The 22,664-nt window shown below is 32.5% G+C and overlaps 1 protein-coding gene across 1 annotated transcript in view; it reads left to right on the top strand.

Annotated features, from left to right (window-relative positions):
- Positions 1-14,649, top strand: part of LOC124359112 (SPARC-like) — a 37,023-nt gene extending 22,374 nt beyond the window's left edge. The window contains exons 4-8 of the mRNA XM_046811566.1: positions 5,286-5,401; positions 6,701-6,847; positions 11,702-11,904; positions 12,823-12,970; positions 14,364-14,649. Coding sequence (XP_046667522.1) covers positions 5,286-5,401; positions 6,701-6,847; positions 11,702-11,904; positions 12,823-12,970; positions 14,364-14,417 — 668 coding nt within the window. The 3' untranslated portion in view covers positions 14,418-14,649. The remainder of the gene's footprint in view (positions 1-5,285; positions 5,402-6,700; positions 6,848-11,701; positions 11,905-12,822; positions 12,971-14,363) is intronic.
- The last annotated feature ends 8,015 nt before the right edge of the window (positions 14,650-22,664 follow it).

Below are 22,664 nucleotides of genomic sequence, written 5' to 3'. Positions count from 1 at the left end.
AAAGTATACTATTTACTTTTTACTATTCTTAATGTATTTACTAGATGAAGCAATATTGTAAAGTAAGTACTATGCAACAATTAAAAAAATAAACTTAATATCTAAATTTTAAAAGTTACTGAATAATTGTTGTAATTTTTTGAGCTATTCATTACAACATTTAAAATAATAATGACAATCCTAGTCTAAATAGTTTCTGAATGAAACATTTATATAGTATATTTTTTTACCATAAAGAAATTTCTGAGGACATAATTGTGAAATAGATGAAAGTTTTACGGCTCCATTTTATGTTCTCCAAAACAGTTAATGTCTGTAACAATTAATATGTACACACAGTTATTTAAATTTCAATTTGCATATATTAAATGCATTAATTTGTGTAGATGGATTTATTTGATAGGGTGAAAAATTGATTATAAGGATGATGTACTACATGAGTAAGGATTACTGTATTACTCAATTATTGTATTATGTAGTGTTATGACGATTCTATGATCTACACATGTGCAATCAACTCCAACACAATAGAATAATTTAATCATTGTATACTTATGAAATCAATGTAGAGGCAATCATTTTCTTTAGGGTAGCACAGTAAGCATACCAAAAACTCATGTTTCATTAATCAAGTATTACCTACTTAGTAATGTTGCTTTACCAGGTTGTATACCATTTAACCCTTTCAGGGCCTGGAGCAAATATGAGATGTTGCAAAATTCGTTCACATCTCATATCCCCTTGTGACTAGTCAAAAGTGCCAGGCTAAAATTGGCGATTTTGCAGTGTCATAGATTAAAATTTACAAGTTTTCATAAAAATTAGAGAATGACCTAAACGTTGCACCAAATTACTCGTATAGATAAAATGTACTATCAACAACAACAAAAATAGATGTAGTTTTAAGTAATTTAAAATTTAAAAAAATGTTTTAATAGATTATATTTAAAAAATGTATTTTTTAATTTTGTTTTTGCAAATAACTAAAAAGGAAAAAATAATTTTACTGTGGGAAGCTACTTTATTATATTATACATTTAGAAAGGAACAACCATACAAAATGTTGTGTTATTTCTCTCATAAATACATTTTTTATGACACATTTTGTATATTCCGTCCTGGGTATGACGTTAAACTGCCCACACCCACCTAACCATTTCCTTAATTCCTACCCAATCCCCCTCCAGGGTCTATTAGTACCCGCTCTGTTCGAGCCGTTCCAGTGCATGGCTCGCTGGGAGTGCTTAAGCCGGCACTAGGTGCCCTATCTGGTGTCGGTGAGAGCTGGATGTGAGCTTGTCTCTGCCGAGGCGTAAGTCATGTACTGGTTCAGAAGCCAGCCACTTCGATGTTCTTGGTCAGGAAGTGTGTATTGAGCAGGAGTGTCGGAGCTCCTGCTTGCAAACGTGCGAGCCCAGGCCGTGCGAGTATACCCAGCCTGGTTAAACGAGTCAACACCGGGCCCCGGGGGATCTGGGGTAGATTAACCTGGGCTCCCCACGGGACCCAGTTTTATCGAGGGCGTGCCCGTTCCCGGTGTATCTCGGCCTGCACCCTTACACACGATGCGCTGGTTAAAATACTTATGGAAACTGAAACCACCACCCCAAAAACTAGGGCGAAGCGTAGTAACTAGAGATCAAAGTGATCTAGAGAAGAAACGGCAGTTGTCTGACTCAGAATGTGAGCTAGATCAAAAACAAGCAAAGAAAAAATGGAAAAAGAACAAACCGACGATGAGATAAATATTCCTACTCCCTTATTTCTTGTGCTAAGTCATAAGGAAGATGGAAAGACTTTGACTAAGGTGAGCCGTTCCTTATCCACAAATCTTTAGTAGCCTGTGGAGGGCAACCTAAATCTATAAGGAAGCTGAGGAATGGAACTATCCTGTTGGAGGCTGCAAATTGCATCCAATCCAAGAAAGTTCCTTAAAATGACGAGTTTTTTTGACCAGGTAGCGATTACTGTCCAGCCTCATGCCTCTCTGAACTCTTTCCAAGGGAATCGTTTTCTGTCGAGACCTTATGGACTGCAGTGAAGAGGAAATAAAGGTTGAGCTGCAGTGCGAGATGGTGACTGATGTGGTCAGGATTGTTCGGGACCGAAAACGGGGTAAAAGGTTCCTACCCCGGGTCTTATTTTAAACTTTGCAAAACCCCATCCGCCAAGAAACCATCAAAGCCGGTTATATGTCTTTGTCTGTGCGGCCGTACTTTAAAAACCCCCAGCGGTGTTTCCGCTGTCAGAGGTTTCGGGCACTCCAGTAAAAGTGTGTTTCGAACCCGGAGACATGTTCCCGCTGTGGTGATGAAGGACACCAAAAGGAGGGGTGCAAAAATGAGACGCGATGCATCAATTGCAAGGGAAAACATCCGGCATACTCAAGAGAGTGTAACATCTTTAAAGAAGAAAAAGAAATATTAAAAATTATGGACTATCGAAAAGCTTTCATTTAACGAGGCGCGGTAAAGAGTACAGGAGGAGGGTCGCCCCAACTCCAAAAAAAAGGAGTTTCCTACTCTGAAGCTGTATCTGTCCCTGTTCAGACTGCACAGTGTTCCTCATGTACAGTCTTGGAGGGTATGGTGCGTGCATTGACTGAGCAGGTGGCTGCTCTGGTTCAGCACCTCGCCGCAGGTGCTGGGGAACAGTCTGTGGTCTTGCCCAGTAAATCTCCCCGAGACGTTCAGACCTCTTCTAAACCTAATGCACAGTCTTATGTTAAACCTTCACCAGGAGGTCTTACGTATAGAGATAAAGTTCAGCAAAATTTGAAACCTGCCTTAAGTTTAGAAGAGAGAAAGAAATTGTCAGAAAAAGCTTAAGAAGAATATTCAAACTAAAGTCGATAACAGGTCAAAAAGTACCTGTTAGGAACCCTAACACGTCATCATCTAAGTCATCTCAACTGTCCATCAATGATGATGACACGACTGAGGATCCTTTGGAGCTCCGGACGAAGTTCCAAACGTTACGTGGAACTTTCCGCCCTGTTACAAAACAAAGAAAAAAAATCACTATGTAGTAAAGAAGTAAAATATTGCATGCATTATAATAATAAAATAAAAACATGCTTATTCAATGGATAAAACGCTGATAAACAAAATATAGTATTGTGTTAAGTTTATCTATTCCGATTATTAATTGTTGTTAATATTTATTAATTTTTATTATTTAATTTTTATTTATGACAGCTGCCAAATTAGCCCTTTACAGCTACCTTGGTAGCAGTAAAATTTGTTAAGTTTTACAGTTTATTTAATTAATGTTATGTACCTTGTCCTTATTTATGTTCTATTTATATTTTTAGCTCCTATATGGATTATAGACCCTCTCTACAGTCTTTCCCTTGTTACATGTATTGTTATCTAGTTATAAGGTTATTTAAAATTATTTACTCACCTACTTGCCTTGATTCCTATTTATATTTTTTATTATAGAATGTAATCTATGTTTGCCTAATTGACACCAACCAAATACGAGTAGGTGCCAATTTTTCTCTTGAGGGCGATGATAACCGCTGCGTTTTTCGCCCCTTATAAAAAAAAAAAAAAAAAAAAAAAAAAAAAAAACATTTTGTATAAATACGCATAATTGTACTTCGCAAGATTTTATAAGTGTTAAAGCAACTGACTCTTACATTGGAAGAAACTTAAAATAAATATTCACATTATGGATGTACCGGTAAACAGATGATTGTAGGATCCATAAACAGTTTCAATACAGTTAAAAAACACTATTTACCAAGAAATATTTACCAATTTTATTTAAAATTTATTTATACTTTTTCTATCTACAAATGTGCTATTTACAATTTCACTCCTGTGAGATCACAAATTGTCAGTCATTGTAACTACTACACACAATAGCTAAGCACGCAACAACTAAAACTACTAATATTTAGAACCACAAAATAAAATAATGAAGAAGAATCCAGTATACAATAATACGATTACACTAAAACTAAAGCATAAAGAATTAACAATGAAAGATCGAGTCAGCTGATAATGTCACGTGACAATTACAAAATAAAAATGCATAGACCTCCAAAATAAAAATTATATTCATATTAATTATCTAAAAATATACTAGGAATAAAAAAATATAAAACTTTAATGATTAGATGTCGTATTTATTTAAGAAAACGACGAATATCAATGAGGCAATATATTGCCGCCTGGCGCTTATCACATATGTCACCGACAGCAATATTTTGCCGCCTGGCACTTTTCAGACACGATCTATGGCGGCAATATACTGCTGCCTGGGCCGGAAAGGGTTAAAGCTAACTTAGTATTTATACAGTCCTAAATTATATACATATATTTTAAACTATAGCAAAGAAGAATACATGGATACATGATACCACTGGTGGTTGTTTTAAGCCTATTGATGTTCAATACAACCACCATAAATAGTTTATAATGATATAATTTTTATAATCATAGGCTATACCAATTCATTCTGTTAGACCAGAAAAGTTTATTAGGCAGTGTTCAACTATGTGTGCACTGGTGTTGCCCAGTAAATTCGTATTATATCAATCATATTCATATTATTAATCAATTGATTTAAAATTACACTTATTTTAACCAAACAAGCAAATTATTCATTACATATTATGGTGAAATCATTCACAAATAACTCTTGTCTAGATTGTTTTTATTTAGTAAATTTAAAGTCATATAATGTATAGTTTCCAGTAACTCATAAATATAGTTTAAATACTTGTCTTACATTATCATTGGCAGAGATTTCTTTTGGTGGTCATGTAAAAGCTGTATCACAATATCATTTTGGCTGCAGAGATTTTCATCTGGTATGAATGGTGTATTTCTTATGCATAATTTTCACTGTATGATGGAATTTAAACTTGTCACAAATCCTTATAATTATTATTCTTGTGTTCCATTAACCACTACTTTTTGGATCTATTGAACATTCTAATTCTTCAGTAGATTATCACAATTTTTCCCCAATAACATATCAAAACTACTTAAACAAAAGACAACTGAATGTCAGCTAGGTTGATCACGTATAAAATTAGAGGGCTACATTAAGTTATACTCTAATAAAGTTACTTGATGAGTTATTAGCTGGTTTAATTTATCAAAAAGTCAATGAAGGTTTCTAAATTCTTGTATACATTTTTAGATACTATGTATATTCAATGGAAAACTATTTAATCTGTTAGATTTTTGAGACGGCTTTCCTTAATTCAAGAACACTAATCAGAAAAATTAAATTATAATAATCAAATTTGCAACTGATATTGTTGACAGACCCATGTCTCCACAAACACTGTGGTGCTGGAAGGGTTTGTGTGCTGAATGATGACGGAGAAGCTGAATGTCCTTGCATCCCTTCTTGTCCCTTGGAGAGCGACCCTCGCAGGAAGGTAAAGTTCATTATTATTTACTTATTTTGTCAATTTATTGATTATGTTAGGAACATGCAAAGCCACCTGTTTATTTACCATTGTCGATCTTACAATTTTAAAATTTTGTTGTCAAATGCATGATGCAATGTCCTAATAAAATGCATTTTGTTGGACATTGTATCAATAACTAAAATCTCTCTTGGCTATAACCACTGGAGTTTTGTAGGTATGGATGACATTGTGTTAAACTATAATTTATGAACACCTCCCATTAAAAAAATTCTGTTTTTATTTTCTAAAAACCCAATAGAACAACATTTTGTATGTTAGTATCTATGTGTGATATAAATTAACACTATATTTACTGGATAAAGTGGCCCGAAATATAGGATCAATAGTGTAATATCTTTCAATCTTGGTTAATCCACAGAAAATACACATTATCAAAAAAGACAATGTTCTGTGAAATGTTCTACTCTTTCTAGTTCAAGTAGTTTCATCTAGATTAATCAGAGTGCAGCACAATTGGGAAGCTAATAAAAATGACTACCAGCTATCAGGCTTCTTCACCCAACAAGCTGTATCAACAACCTCTTGGATGTTGGATCGGTTGGCATGACACGGCAGCTAAAGTGTTAAATGTTTATGAACATCATAAACTTACATTAGTGTAAAATTCTCTTTTGAAAAAGTATTTAATTTTTATTGCATAAAATGCAGTAGAGAAACCATTGAATTTGAAATGATTTTTGGGTTTACTTATCAGTGCTTTCTGCTAGTATATTAATGGTAAAATATAATGTTTAGTTTGTTAGAGAAAAAAGTTATGCGTTATTTCCAAATTTGTCTTATTTGCCAACATTTCACACTTACAAAGGAATTGTTTATAGTGGCAAATTAGTGCTGAATAATAAAATAGTCAGTCCAATAAAACTAAAATTCATCAATTTATTTGTCATTCATCAGTTTCATAATAAATAAGGGTTTGGATTTCAGCCAAGCAATCTGGACTGCTGATCTGTAACAAAAATCAGAGTTAAAATAAATTTACTTGAACTTTTTGCCATTTAAGTTGTGCAGAAGACTGCAGCGACATTGGTCATCCCAAAGTAAAGCTTAAGTACGCTACTTTTAGTTATAACATTTTTATGGTCTTCTTTTTTTAAACATTTAAAACTAATTTAACTCATAATAAATTCAATAATTGAATTAGAAAGTAATGTTATTTATAAATAATCTCATTAAGTAATGACAGTTTACAAGCTTAACACGTTCATATTGAAGTTGACGTAATAAGCAGTGATGATGTCTATGCAGGTGTGCACAAACCACAACGAGACCTGGGGTTCAGACTGCGAGGTCTACCAGATGCAGTGCTATTGTGACGAGGAAAATGAGAAGTGTACCAAGGAGGAGTATGACCACATCCAAATAGACTACTACGGCCAATGCCGAGATATGCCAGTGAGTTCATTGTTAACTTCTCCTCTAGTTTGTGACAACTATTTCTGTAAGGGCTGAGGATAGATTTAACGAATGTATGAGTCTCATGATTTGTACTTAATTATTGCAACACAATTCTCATATTAATGTAAGTATTTTAAATTTACTTGAAACTATCAATTCTACCAAGCATTAAAAATTATTTAACAGAAGTATTTGAAAAAAGTGTATAATCAAGAAAGATAAAACATTGACATTTTTGCTGTTTGTCAAAAAGAATGCAGTTTAAAAAAAACTTTTACCTGTTTGGATGTCAAAAGCTGATGGAAACAGTACAGAGAAATTTAATAAGTAATTTGTAGTTTTATATTTACGTCTACTATAGTATTGGGAGTAATGTGCCTCTTCATTGGTATGATTCAAGATTCATGATTCAAAACCAGAGCCCTGGGGAACCCCTGCAGTAACATTAAGATAACCAGACTCAGTATTATTAACTTTAACCATCTGCTTCCTATTAAAAAGGTAATTTTTATATTTATGTAACTCCTTGCCCCTTATACCAGAATATAATTTTTTTACCAACATACTGTGGTTAACATTGTTAAAAGCCTTGCTTAGATCTATTAAACTACTTCCTATTACTAACTTATCTTTAAAACACTTTTAAAATTACATCAACTACAGTTTCAACAGCCATTCCAGAAGAAAGTTTAGGTCTAAACTCAAATTGAAAATTATACAACATTTTCTATCTACAAAGTAATCAAATAACTGAGTTAGCATACAAGATTCAACAATTTTACTAAAAATTGGCACAATCGCAGTAGAAAGGTAGTTTTCGAGTTAGCTCATGTCTACTTTTTTTAAATAGGGGTAACCTTAGCTGAATTCAGACAGTTTGGAAAGTTACCCTACTCTAGATTCAAGATTCAAGGTTTTTATTGTCGTTAGGCAATCCATAGAAATGCAATTGACAAAGTCATAGCTAATTATCTACAATGATCATAGCATTTAAACCTTAAAAAAAATACATATTAGGCACATATTTATCATGTAGGTCAATTGAATAAATATGACAGTCAATAAATAAACTAAACTAAGTACATAAATTATTTACTAAAGTTAATGTAGGGTTTAAAAGTTGAATCTACACACAGTTAAAAATACCATAAATAAATGAATAAATAATTTAAAATCTTAGGCTACTAATATCACAGTTCAAAAAATCATTCACTGAATAAAAAACATTTTGTTTAAACCACCTTTCTGTTATTTTTTTAAAACTTTGCAGGGGTACAGTCCATGCCTTTTCAGGTAATTTGTTAAAAAATTTAAGTTTCATTTTAATGTGACTTCTATTGGTTTTCTCTAATTTTATTTGAGGCAATTCTAAAAAATAATTTGATCTAGTTGGATATCTATGTACTTCCTGCCGTACTTTAAACAACTCAAGACTCTCTTTAACACCAATTAAACAGCAATATATATATATAAATTATAAAGGGTCATTACTTCTAGTTCTTTAAAAATTTCTACACACGACGCCCTAGGTTCAACATTTTTTATTATCCTAAGGGCTTTTTTTTGCCATACAAAAACTTTTTCGGAATTACAAGAGTTACCCCATAGGGTTATGCCATAACGCAAATGAGATTGAAAAAATGCATAGTAGGCCATAATTAGCATATTTCTTGATACACAGTTTTTTAACCTTCTCAAAAGATAGGTTACCCTTGCCAGTTTTTTACACAGTTCTTCAATGTGATAATCCCAGCTTAACCTACTATCTAGATACATTCCCAAAAGCTTTACAGGCTTAATGTCTTTATATATTGTGTGATTCAAAGAGAAAATTATGTTTTCAGTTTTGCTGTTGTTTACCATAAGTTTATTAGCCTCAAACCAATCTAATGCCCTTTTAACTGCCTGGTTTTCTAACTTAACAAGTTCATCAAGACTTTGATCAAAATTTAAGAGAGTGGTATCGTCAGCGTACAATATTGTTGTACACGGTGTATTAAAAGCTAAGTCATTGATGGCAATAACGAAGAGTAAAGGTCCTAACACTGAACCTTGCGGGACACCCACTTTTATTTCTCTAAAATTAGATTTGTCTTGCCCTTGTACAACCATCTGCTCTCTATAACTAAGGAATGATTTGAAAAGATTTAGTTCATTATTCTTAATACCATAACAAAACAATTTTTTCACTATTAATTCATGAGAAATACAGTCAAAGGCCTTTGACAAATCTATCAGTGTTGCAGACGTCAGAAACTTCCTTTCAAAATTTAAAAGAATTTTTTCCACTACTCTTTCTACAGCTTTTACAGTACTACGTCCAGAGATGAATCCAAATTGTTGATCGCAGAACAAATTATTTTGTACAAAGAAAAGATTTAGTTGCATTTTTATACACCCTTCTAAAATTTTACTAAATATTGGTATCAAGGAAATTGGGCGATAACTTGATGGATTAAGTTTATCTCCTTTTTTATAAATGGGTGTAACTTTACTTATCTTAAAAGCTTTTGGATATTTACCTTGTTCCAGAATCATATTAAAAATAAAGGTGAGAGGTCTTAAAATTATGTCTATGATGTCCTTTACCACTTTGTTAGATATCCCGTAATAGTCCTCGCTCCTTGATGAGCTCAGGTTTGATACCAATTTTAAAATGTCACTATCTACAATTTCTTTCCAACTAAAGATCTCTATTGCCCTATTAGAATTCAAGACATAATTATTTGTAAGTTCTATTGCATTGTTTTCCAATACACCAGTGTTTAAACCACTACCTATGTCTAGATTACTTACTAAATTAACAAAATAGTCATTAAATGTATCACATTGAATGCCTGCTGCCTGATCATATTTATTGTTATTGCCAGGGTTAGTTTCTGCTTTTATTACATTCCAGGCTGCTTTACATTTATTTGTGGCATTTTGTATATAGTTTTCATTTGACTTTATTTTTTCTTGCTTAATTTTGGACCTGTACTCTTTTAAAGCTCCTAAATATTCCTTCTTATGGTAATTTTCATTAAGTGTACCCTTGCTACTTTTGAACCTATCATAAAGGCCAACCACAAACTCTCTAAATTTTCTTAACTCTGATGTAAACCATTTATGGTGTGGGATTTTCAAAGCGTTAGTTTTAATCTGCTTCACTTTACAAAACTCATTGAGAGAGTTTGTCACATTAGCAATAAAGTAATCACAGGCTTGATCAACCTCTGAAAAATTGCCAATATGTGACCAGTCTACAGCTTTTAAATTTTCCCTAAGATTTAAAGTGGCATTATATGAAAGGTTTCTAACATATTTTACTTCCTTATTACCATTTATTTAATTTTGGGTTAAAACAACCAAACTTTGCCAAAATCCCTGCGTGATCCGATAAGTGAGGTTCTACAACTATACAGTCAACATGTTCTCTAGATACATTTGTGGCAACTAGCATTAAGTTAGTTAAAAGTTCTATGATCCCAGCAATTATTTTTTAAACTATATAATTAGACATCCTATATATCTTCTCCCTGATAATTACTAAGTTTACCAACTATACTCATGATCCCACCAGCAACAATTATAAACCATTTAAATTTCAGAGGTAATTATTCTGAAAGAGTGTAATTTTTCAACAGATCCATGAAATTAATATCAAGTACAGAGATATTTGAGCTATTATTTCTTAGTACGCTAACAAAATAATTGTTTAACCTATCAGGAGAGAGTGGTACTTTTTGAAGATTGTTAGAGCAATTTACAACAAAATCTTATTTTGTTATATTTCATGCCATTTTACATTTGTTTTGAACATTAATTATGAGAGAATTGTTTGCAGCTATTTTCGCTTCACTGAAGTAAGGCTTTCCTGTAACATTTTTAAAATTTCTTAATTCTATCTTTATCCGTTGGATTAAAACTTAACTTCCATTTATCATACAAAATCAGTAAATACCTTCTCTTTGCTTTCAACTCAGGTGTAAACCACTTAAAAAGTATTTATGCTTAGATATATTTTTGCTGTTATTGATTTTAACCCTGGGATAGAGGTGGTTAAACAATGGCAACAGAGTACCTATCCAAAAAAGACTGAACACTACGTCAACATCATCCAGCTCATACAGTTTAGTCCAGTCAACATTATTTAAAAGATTTTCTTTAAGGATTGATAATCTTTCATTAGACACTAACCTTTTACTTAATGTTTGCTCGATATCTTTTTTTCCAACTCTTTTGCCAAACTAAACGTAACTAGAACACTGGCATGGTCTGATTAAATCCTGATCAATTAATGTAGATATAAATGATTCGTTATTAATTTTTGTATAGACATTATCATGGCAGAAAGAATTTCTTGTTGGTTGATGATTTACCCAATATAGCCTAAATTTATTGATTGTACATGAAACGTTAGATGGTGACAGGCCGATTCACATGTGGTCAACAGCAACGCCAACTCTTATATTGTTAATAAATGTTTCATCACTTGTGGGTGGGACATCACTATCAACACTCTTTGAATCCAGTATAGTGTAATTATCCAATATTATTTTCTAATCTTTATTCCTTAGTTTAAGACCTTTGCAGACCTCACCTGAGAAGAGACTTTGCCTTGTAGATATTGTGTGGCAGAAATAACGTGTGGTAGTAGCAAGTTCTGTGTGTTAATTTGTATATATTACTATCCAGTTTAATATTTTGCTTCATTTTCATGACTTTAAATACATAAAGCTATACTTATGTATAATCCAAATGAGTTATTACTACTTTCGTTATTACTATCAGAGTTTATTAAATATAATAAAGTTAATACTAATGTGTATCTGTTGTTTATATATCATCTAAGTTCATCCATATGTACAGGTTTGCCAGGAGGAGGAGATGACAGACTTCCCACGAAGGATGCGTGATTGGCTGTTCAACATCATGCGAGATCTGGCTGACCGACAGGAATTGTCCCCTCACTACCTGAAGCTGGAAAGGGAGGCGGAGACCAATCTGACCCGACGATGGAGCAATGCTGCCGTGTGGAAGTGGTGTGACTTAGACGGCCATCCTCATGACAGGTTAGATGACAATCATTACTTTAAGGTCTGTGAAGGTTTTGTATATCTTGAAAATCTCATATTGAGCCAATTCATTACGTGATATTATTTTAAGTATTTCATGCTATCTATTCTACTCACCTTCCATCTGACATAAATGTTCCTAGACCTATTTTTTATTTAACTTTACATTGGAGAAACTAAATTACAGATCATAACTTCATAGGTTAATTTCTTGATTTATATTTGTGTATTTGAAACCACTCATGTAAAGAGAGCTATGAAAATATGGACTCAAACCCTAAACTCCTGTTTGGTCGTCGGAAGTAAAATTTTTACTATAATTTATAGTAAATAAACAATTATATTTCACTCAAAAACTTCCTTTCATGAATATCACCAAACAGTTATAAAATCTATACAATCTTTACTAAAAACAGTTATTTTAATGCTGCAAAAATTGTGTAATACATTAAAAAATAATACTCATAGTCAATCTTGTGTGTCTTCTGTACATGTTTTCTTACTTGAAACTAAATGTGTTTCTTTTAGTTTTTAACGTGCATATAGTATGCATAAAATCAGATACACCGTGCATATTCACAAAAAAATTTAGTTTTTTTGGACAAAACTTCTATGCCAAATTCCAGCTGAATCAATATTAAAGTTTTGTAATAATAAATAGATCCAGGAAGGAATAAAAGTCATGGATGCAAATAAGTATAGGTATTTTGTATTAGTTGTCATTGTCATTTTGTTTACTGACATTAAGAAAAGAGGGTGAATAAAGTAGTAGCAACAATGTATGGAAATTTAACGTTAACAGCATGTTTCTATTAAATCAATATTCTCAGAAGGATAAATTAAATCTCATGAACAACAAATTAGATGTTTTATGAGCATTTTTGCTAAAGTTTAACTTGTTTGATATGTTACTAGGAGTGTGTCAAGACATGAGCTGTTCCCTATCAGAGCACCTTTGATGTCTCTGGAGCACTGTATTGCTCCATTCCTCGACTCCTGCGATGTGGATGATGATCACCGCATCACTCTCACTGAGTGGGCCAAGTGCCTTGGGTTAGAAGAGGTAATACTGACAATAATAAGTGGTTGTCATGTAGATTTACACACAAACTCTTTAGTGTTTCCATTTAAAAATTGGAAACCACTCTTCAAAGATGATTTTGGGTGATGGAAACATTGGAAATATTACTGCTACAATGGTACAAAACACTCACAATTAGGTCTACACTAACACTTGCAATGATTTATTACCTTTTATAGTTTTGTCAACAGCAAATTGGAAATGCTGTAATCTCATATTGGATTGTAATGGTAAAATAATGCTATAGAAGGATATTTTTGCTTTCACTTTATCATTGTCAGCAAAGGACTTTTTAAACATCACCAAGGTCTTGGTTATTACTAAAATTTTCTACTATAGAATCAAAATAAACTGTCTTCTACTGATAATATTCTTTTCGATTTTCTCACTAATTTGTCAATTAACTATGACAAATGAGCAGATCTCCCATAACCTAGAATGTTTTTCTGTCATTTGGAAAATCACACCTCTACATTTTGCGAACTCATTGAGTTTTTATCATATGCATGTTACATATCAGTCAATATGCAAGGATTTCAGCCAAATTACAGGAACTTCCACTGTGGTAAACGCATCAGCAATTACAGTATATATGCTTATTGATAAAAGCCATCATGGCCATATATTTTGTGCAACTAAGCTCTGTTGAGATATCTCCACTCTTATTTCTCCATTGCACATCATAGTCGACTATGAGATATTAAGCTCTGGCTATCAAAAATGTTGTATCTTTATTTTCCAAGTATAATCCCTAAGTACTTTTATATGTCAAAACATCTCCAATCACTAGTCCACCACCATTAGATGTTACAAAAACATTGAAATTTCAAATTTATTGTACTTGTACTTTTTGTTCTGAATAAGAAAAGTCTTCAACCAGCAGAATATTACGCTTTAAACATTAAAATCTTAATTTTTAACTCACTGGAGCTTTATCAGAAGAATGAAATAGTGCTGTGTAATGTTAAAGTAAGTACTATGATTTGGCGACTATGGACATAGACTTGGAGTCTATGATTACTATGATTAATTTTCATGGAGTCTTTGGGTTTACTTTTCAAAGATTTCTTGCTCTTTAAACTTACATGTGTTTTAAAATTTCATAGGTTCTCTACAAATGAAAAGTATTCAATGATTATTTTGTGAGTTCTGATGAGGAATAAATAATATGAGTGATTGAAGTTATTTCATACCTTGTGGGATAGATTTGCCGAGCATACATATAGTTGTAGTATATAGAGAAGATCTTACTTAAGTATTTACAAAAATCAAATTCATGGTTCATTAATTTCATAATAATCATCTGAAATTGATACATTTAGTCATTTAAATGCAAAGCAAACTAGTTTCAAAACATAACATTTTCTGTTTTCAGGATGATTTAGAGGACCGTTGCGAGGAGGTTAGAGGAGAGGAAGAAGAGGAATAAATCTTGCTATGTAATAAATAAACAATTGACAAGACAGTACTATTGTACCATCATCACTGACAATAATGTTATTAATAAGTGTTTAAGTATGTTTGGTGACTATTTGTATAGTCATACTTGTTAGTTTACTAGTATACAAAGTGCTGTAACACTGCCAACTATTAGTATTAAGACTATTGTAATAATTGTAATGTACGTTAATCATTTTAATAAAGTTCTGCTTTATTCATAAGTTTTCTTTTTATTTGCCCTCTCTATACAGTCACACAGAAATTGGCTTTGGAAAAAAATGTGCCTCATCAATATTTTTTAATCTTTAAACAAGGTACCGTACTTCAAGTTTTTGTGTAGAACTGTAATCTCCAAAATAAAAAATGTCAAATTAAATGTGAGTACATATATATATATATATGTATATATATATGTACATGTATACATATATATATAGTCCCGGCGGAGCAAGTACTTTTTGCGATACAATGTTTATTGAAATAAATTAAATTCGGCTATTGCCATTTATACAAATTTAATGAATATATATATATATTTATATTTTTTTTTAATTTTACTTTTAAATTCTTTACATTTTATACACTTTTTGTACCTTTTTGAAACCGACATAAAAGTCGAAATATTATGTTAGTCTTTCTTCTATTGTTTATATATATATATACAGTAATATTTACATGTTATTATGTCTGGAAACACCCAAATATATCCTTTAATAATTTAAATATAAATTTGAAACCTCTTACAATCGTGATAGAGATTGGGCATCTACTTTTTGGAACAATGTTTTGTTATGTCACACCAACGGGGGGACGTCCTGCCGAGGGTATCGTGAATATTCTTAATGGAAGCCTATACCTTGTGATACATAATGTTAAAGGTAATAGCTTACTGAATTGAATGCCACAAACCGCATCTCAAAGGAATTATTCTATCAGAAAATAGAGCATTTTTAGTATTGAAAATTTACTGATGTTCAACAATGTAATTTTAACATGGTTCTTGCCACAAAAATGTGTTACACTAAATTTTTTAGCATTTTTTAAATGTTCAATTAAAATAAAATAAAACAAATTTATTTTTAAGCTGGTTTCATTAGTACAAATTTACCAGTTTTATATTACAATGAATAAAACTTATGAGTCACTTTCTCTGATTACTTACGAATCTGTACTTGGTGTTTTTCCAGTCAGCAGGAAGGTTTTAAAGAGACAAAGGTCACTAACCTATGAGAAACATTATTGTGTTATTAATCATCTGGTCTACAGGTTTCAGTTTGTTGAGCATGGAGCTTTCACTAGACAGGTCTAAGCTTGGGAATTACAAACAAATGGACAAAGGTCATATCATTCCTGTCGAGTTAATCAGTGTCTCTGAAGCATTGCTGTCAACAAGTTTATCTAATTACAGTAGTTCAGTTTTTATTTGGCATTTTAATGGAATTGTCTGAAAGAGAACGAATTACTCTGTTGATGATGCGAGGATATGGCGATCGTCAAAGAATCTTATCGGGAAGTTTGTAATTTGTTTACTGACACTTTCCCAGAAAGGAATCCCATTAGTGTTTCAACAATATCAAAAAACTATTGAGCGTTTTGAAATGACAGGGAGTGTACGTAATCGGCACAAAGTCGGGTAGGGATACAATCTGCAACAGATGAAGAACATGCACTAGATGTTTTGCAAACATTTTATTGAAGACCCACATACATCGCTCAGAAAAGCTGCACAGCAACATGATATGCACCCTATGTCTGTGAGTAAGATTTTTGAAAATTAATAAATACAAACCATTTAAAGTTCATTTAGTCCAACAGTTAAGGTTAAGTGAGGATGATTACGACAGAAGAGTTGAGTTTTGTGAACCTGTGATGCGCAAAATGTGATGACAATAGAGATTTTCTGACCAACATACTATTTTCTGATGAGGCAACTTTTTCCTAAAATGGCAATGTTAACAGGCACCAATTGCCGTTACTGGGCTAGTGAAAACCCACATGGATTACTGAGTCCCATTCACAGCAACCACAAAAACTGATTATGGTGTGGAATTTTAGGTAACAAAATTGTGTGGACCCTTTTTCATCAATGGAAATTTAAATGCCGAACTTTACTACAATATGCTTCCAAAATGAAATAATCCCAGCTATTCAAATTGCATCAGGAGAATACTTTGATAAATGTATGGTTTCAGCAGGATGGTGCTCCACCCCATTATGGGAGACAGGTAAGAGAGTATTTGGATTTAAGGTTTTCCTCATAAATGGATTGGCCGAAGAGGAGAAATCGAATGGCCTCCAAGATCTCCGGATTTGTCACCAATCGATTATTTCCTATGGGGTCATTTAAAATCCAATGTTTATAGAAAGAAAGCCTCATAATTTGGAAGACCTAAGAAACAGGATTATAGAGGAGATTGGCTTTGATAACTGAAGAAATGGTTAGGCAACTCTGTCGAATCATTTTACACAAGATTGGCTCATTGTCAAACCGTAGAAGGAACACAGTTCGAAACAATTGCTTTGACACCAAATGCAGGTAAAACGTTTGTTGTAAGACTTTTCTAACAGCATACATTATTTTTTATTTGTAATTAGAAAATCAATAACATAAGTATTTCCATAATTGTACTGTAAGAAAAACTGGCAAATTTGTGCTAATAGAACCAGCTTAAAATGAAATTTTTGTTTGATTTAATTGAACATTTAAAAAAATGCTAAAAAAATTAGTGTAACACATTTTGTGGCAAGAACCATGTTAAAAATTACATTGTTGAACATCAGTAAATTTTTCAATACTAAAAATGCTCTATTTTTCTGATAGAATAATTCCTTTGAGATGCGGTTTGTGGCATTCAATTCAGTAAGCTATTACCTTTAAAAATTATGTATCACAAGGTATAGGCTTCCATTAAGAATATTCACGATACCCTCGCAGGACGTCCCCCGTTGGTGTGACATAACAAAACATTGTTCCAAAAAGTAGATGCCCAATCTCTATCACGATTGTAAGAGGTTTCAAATTTATATTTAAATTATTAAAGGATATATTTGGGTGTTTTTCCAGACATAATATACACCCTGTATATATATATATATATATATACAGGGTGATTCATGAAGTTCTCCCCCCACTTCTACAGCACATTGTACTAGTAAAAATAATGAAAAAAATGTTATATAAGACATAGCCCGAAAACGCTTCGTTAGCGAGTTACAGCTAGCGAAAGATTTCGCCTGAATTCCTGGGTAAAGAGTAAAATAAAGCCATACTGAACTTTTGGAAAGGTTAATTAAGTAAGAAATATCGTGGATTCTTATGTATTTTTACCTGATAAAGCTAATAAAATAGGTTTCAGAACTGTACCTGTAGTAGTTTTTGAGGGATTCAGGGTTAAATGCAAAAAATTGGGGCACGAAACAATGTTTTTTTTAAGTTTGATGTACAATAACTTTGGTTAAATTGGTAATAAATACATAAAATCAACAAACATTAATTGTAGAGAATTTAATTCTGAGAAAATTGATATAATCAAAGTCTAAAATAAAACAGAAATAAGTACCAAAAAAATCTATTTTATTCAGTATAATACATTACTAGTTTTAAGCAAAATTAATCAGGTTGGGCCAACCGTACGAACTTTTTTATAATAGATGTTCGAAAATGAGCCATCATTATCAATACATTTTGCAGCACGTTTGTGTATTGCTTTTTGTTGCGTTTCTTAATTTTTTCAGGACTTCCCTGTATCTGCACAGCCGAATCCATAATACGGCAATTAATTTCATCACGAGAAATTCACTTTTGTCTTTCATCCATCCCCAGATGCAATAATCCAATGGAGATAGATCTGGTAATCTTGGTGGCCAAGGGTGAGGCCCTCCACGACCAATCCAGTGTTTAGGAAATTGATGATTTAAAGTAAGCAGAAACGGCACGTGAAAAGTGGGGAGGTGCTCCGTCATGCTGGAAGTACAAATTTTGTCTGAGATGTAAAGGAACATTCTCTAACAGCTGCGGCAACTATTCTTGAAGGAAATGCAAATAGAACTCAGCCTTTAGGCGTCCAGGTAATATGGAAAGGTCCAATCAGCCGATTGTGCAAAAGGCCACACCAGACATTGACGCTAAATCGGTGTTGAAAGTTCTGTTCCACTACCTCATGTGGATTTTCTTCTGCCTATGAGTGTTCATTGTGCAAGTTATTGACACCATCCCGAGTGAATTGTGCCTCATCCGTAAACAAAATACGCTTGTAAGTTGATTATTAATATTCAAAAAGTTGCAAAAACTCCAAGCGAAGCGGACCATCCCCTAGCTGTAGATGTTGAACCTTTTGTTTATGAAACGGATAAAATTTGTTTCGATTAAGTGACCTCCACACCGTTGACTGCGAAACTCCTATCCGCCTAGAAATACGTCGTGTACTTACACCTGGACTGCGATGAACAGCATTAATAACAATTATCATCATCAAGTTGGACAGCTCGTTCATAATTGGTTCTAGTACTTGGTAGTGATCCTGTTTCCCGAAGAGTACGAAAAGTTCCTGAAATTGTTTTGGTATCTGGAATCCTCCTATTAGGGTAACGTAGTTCATATTCTTCTACAGCAGCTCTAGCATTACCATTACAGTAACCCAAAATAAAAACCAATATCAGCGTATTCCTCTGATGTAAATAAGTAAGGCATTTTTTCGCTGAATAAACAATCGAATTATAACTCACAGAAAAATTGCATTTAATAACACGATTCACAGAACCCGATCTCCTGCTGTAGCTTGCAAAACACCACTAATACACAGTTCTAACGTAACAGTACAGAATACCATTGTTGATCAGCTGTTATTCGTGCAGTACCAACTTAGAAATTAATAAAAACAAAAAACTGCACTTCGATTGATTAGTAAACAATAACGCAACAAAAGCAATACACAAACGTGCTGCAAAATGTATTGATAATGATGGCCTCATTTTCGAACATCTATTATAAAAAAGTTCGTACGGTTGGCCCAACCTGATTAATTTTGCTTAAAACTAGTAATGTATTATACTGAATAAAATAGATTTTTTTGGTACTTATTTCTGTTTTATTTTAGACTTTGATTATATCAATTTTCTCAGAATTAAATTCTCTACAATTAATGTTTGTTGATTTTATGTATTTATTACCAATTTAACAAAGTTATTGTACATCAAACTTAAAAAAACATTGTTTCGTGCCCCAATTTTTTGCATTTAACCCTGAATCCCTCAAAAACTACTACAGGTACAGTTCTGAAACCTATTTTATTAGCTTTATCAGGTAAAAATATACATAAGAATCCACGATATTTCTTACTTAATTAACCTTTCCAAAAGTTCAGTATGGCTTTATTTTACTCTTTACCCAGGAATTCAGGCGAAATCTTTCGCTAGCTGTAACTCGCTAACGAAGCGTTTTCGGGGCCTATGTTTATATAACATTTTTTCATTATTTTTACTAGTACAATGTGCTGTAGAAGTGGGGGAGAACTTCATGAATCACCCTGTATATATATATATATATATATATATATATATATATATATATATATATATATATATATTTATAAATCTGCCCAGTATTTAGTCCTACTGTTATTAACAGCATATTCTCATGGCTGCTTTAAAGACTGGCAATAAAGTTTGCTGTCTTTTTGTTCTACTGTAAAACTTGCCTGTCTAAATAGGAACAAGAACTATTGTGAGTGGTATCACGATCATTGATGGACAATTGTTCATGATAATTGGACAGCAGTGTCTGTTATATTTATAACTTAGGAAATACAAAGGAAATACTAGATGTATCCATTCGCTTGTATTTTTAGATATATCCATTCGCTTGTATTTTTAATACTCAACATACATTGTTTTCAGGAAAGAATGTCAACAACAAGAAACAAAACATGGTACAAAGATTTAAAATTAGCATATGTCAAATAGTCTTTGGTAATAGCACAACTCAACTTCCATTAAGGAGAATACCAACTCACCAATCTCCTACAAACATTAGTCAAAATTAAATCAAATCATCTTTATTAACTTATTCATTAATAATACTTACAAAATAATTCAATAGATCCTAAAAGCAAACTGTATAACTTACAAAGTAGAATTTGTAAAATGATACTGGTACATTTATACTGTCCTGTAGGAATTCCTCAATTGTGTAAAATATATGGTTAACAAGCCAGGAAATCTGTGCTGTCTTCAGTCCTAATCCTTTCTTGGATCTCAACTCCGGGGGAAGGCAGTTGTGTACTTTCTTCCTCATATATATTGGTTTTTCATACAGTATGAAATTATGTCTCGGTAGGAGACACATTGATGTATTTTTGATGTTGTGGTTATGTATGTTGTAAAATCTTTGTTGCTTTCTCTTGGGCGAGATACAAAACCACCTCTTGGATATAAAGACCAACTACTGTCAAGATTTTAAGCATATTGTAGGCATTGGAATACATCTTTCTAAGGGAGATATTACATATAGTTTACTTAATTACTTATATTCATAAATAATAAGTACAATGATTAACTAACTGATTCCAGTCGATTTTACAAAGGTTTGTTCCAGTAAAGGCCCAAAAGAACAAAGTAGGATGTTATGTTTGAATTGCAGTTCAGATATAAAAGTTACAAATAAATTAAGTGTGGTAATATAGTGTAAGTTTTGGCTTGTCAGAGGGAAAAATTTGTTTTTGACTTCAGCCTCCAAATAAATCGCCTACTAAAATGTTGCTTTGTTGAAAACTCAATATTTTTCAGTAGTGGTTATAAAGGAGAAACAAAAAAATTGAATATATGAAGCAAATGCTGTTAGTCTAATTGCATGTTGAATTAGGACTCATGAATTAAGACTAATAAACTGATAGCAAAGATGTTTAATAAAATCATATTTTTTAATTTGGCAAAAGAAAAGACTTTGTCACTAGGTAAGTGTAAACTTGGCATTCATCAAAAATAAAATAAAATAGTACTGTTTAGCAATTTTTAGGGTATAAAGTCAAATTACAATTCAGAGAGTATTAGTCACCTTAAAAAGAATTGTTTCCATACACAATTAAAAAATAGAAAGAAATACTAAATATCATATTAAATGTAAAGTAATTTGATCTGTTTACATAGATAACTTACAAACTGTTTGAACTGTAATGATCAAAAGAATATAAATTAAGGCTCATGAACACCGACATAGAATATTATTATAGCTAGTTTTCGGGATTATAGAGAAGGTTTAAAGTGGTAGGATAACAATGTTGTATGGTACTACCCGAGCCTGTTGCCCGTAATGTAGTAGAGGGAAATAGCAAGGCACCGAAAGCACTGTCACCTTGTAAGTAATCCGTATTGTTTATATATTAATGAATGAATGTTCATCATGAGCTTTCTATATTAGATTGTGGTTTTGGAACTTGATTACTGACTTCCCCATTAAACGCACATTGATTAATTTTGTAGCTTTTTTTTCATAAAAAGTTTTTTATAGGCATAGGTTGGTTTTGATGTTGGGTTATAACTTGTCCTCCTGTACATCATATGACAATATATTGTACCCAACTTTCATTTGTTCTTAATATTAAAGAATTTTAGAAATACAAGAGAACCAAGAAAAAACTGCTGATTGTTGATAGTAGACATTTCAGGGTTTTGGAGGCTGGAGACCAAGAGAAGTTCTTGATTGACAGCCATGAAGTAATTCAGTAGGTGTTTTTCTGCTATTGTGATAAGTATTATATAGTAAGCAAATAGTAAGGCATTTTAATTTAAAGCTAAAGATTTATTATTTTCTTTCAACCAAGTTTTCTTTATGCCCTCCTTGAAGGCCCAAACATATATTTCAGCTTTGCCATATGATGCTGTAATCAGATGAGTTATTATAATTGACATAAATTGTGGTCCATTGTCAGGGACAAAACCTTTAGGATGCCTACTACAACAAAATTAGGTTTGTGCATTGATCATGTATTCACTTCTGGCTTGAAACATCTGAAGAACAAAAGCAAATTTTGAATAAGTATAATTGCAGGCCAGCTGTATGGGGAATTACCACACCCCACTTCCCCTAACACCTTGCAGCATTGCCATAGCCATATCAGCTGATTCTCAGTCTGAAGCAACGAGACGACATCTAGCTTCATTTTGGTTGTTTACATCCGTTATGTTCTTTAGCATTAGATTATTCAGCATGTTTTTATTATATTGTTATTTTTTGCATACA

The sequence above is a fragment of the Homalodisca vitripennis genome, chromosome 4, assembly GCF_021130785.1.
Source record: "Homalodisca vitripennis isolate AUS2020 chromosome 4, UT_GWSS_2.1, whole genome shotgun sequence".
NCBI classification, from domain to species: Eukaryota; Metazoa; Arthropoda; class Insecta; order Hemiptera; family Cicadellidae; genus Homalodisca; species Homalodisca vitripennis.
This window is presented reverse-complemented; position numbering and strand designations above follow the sequence as displayed.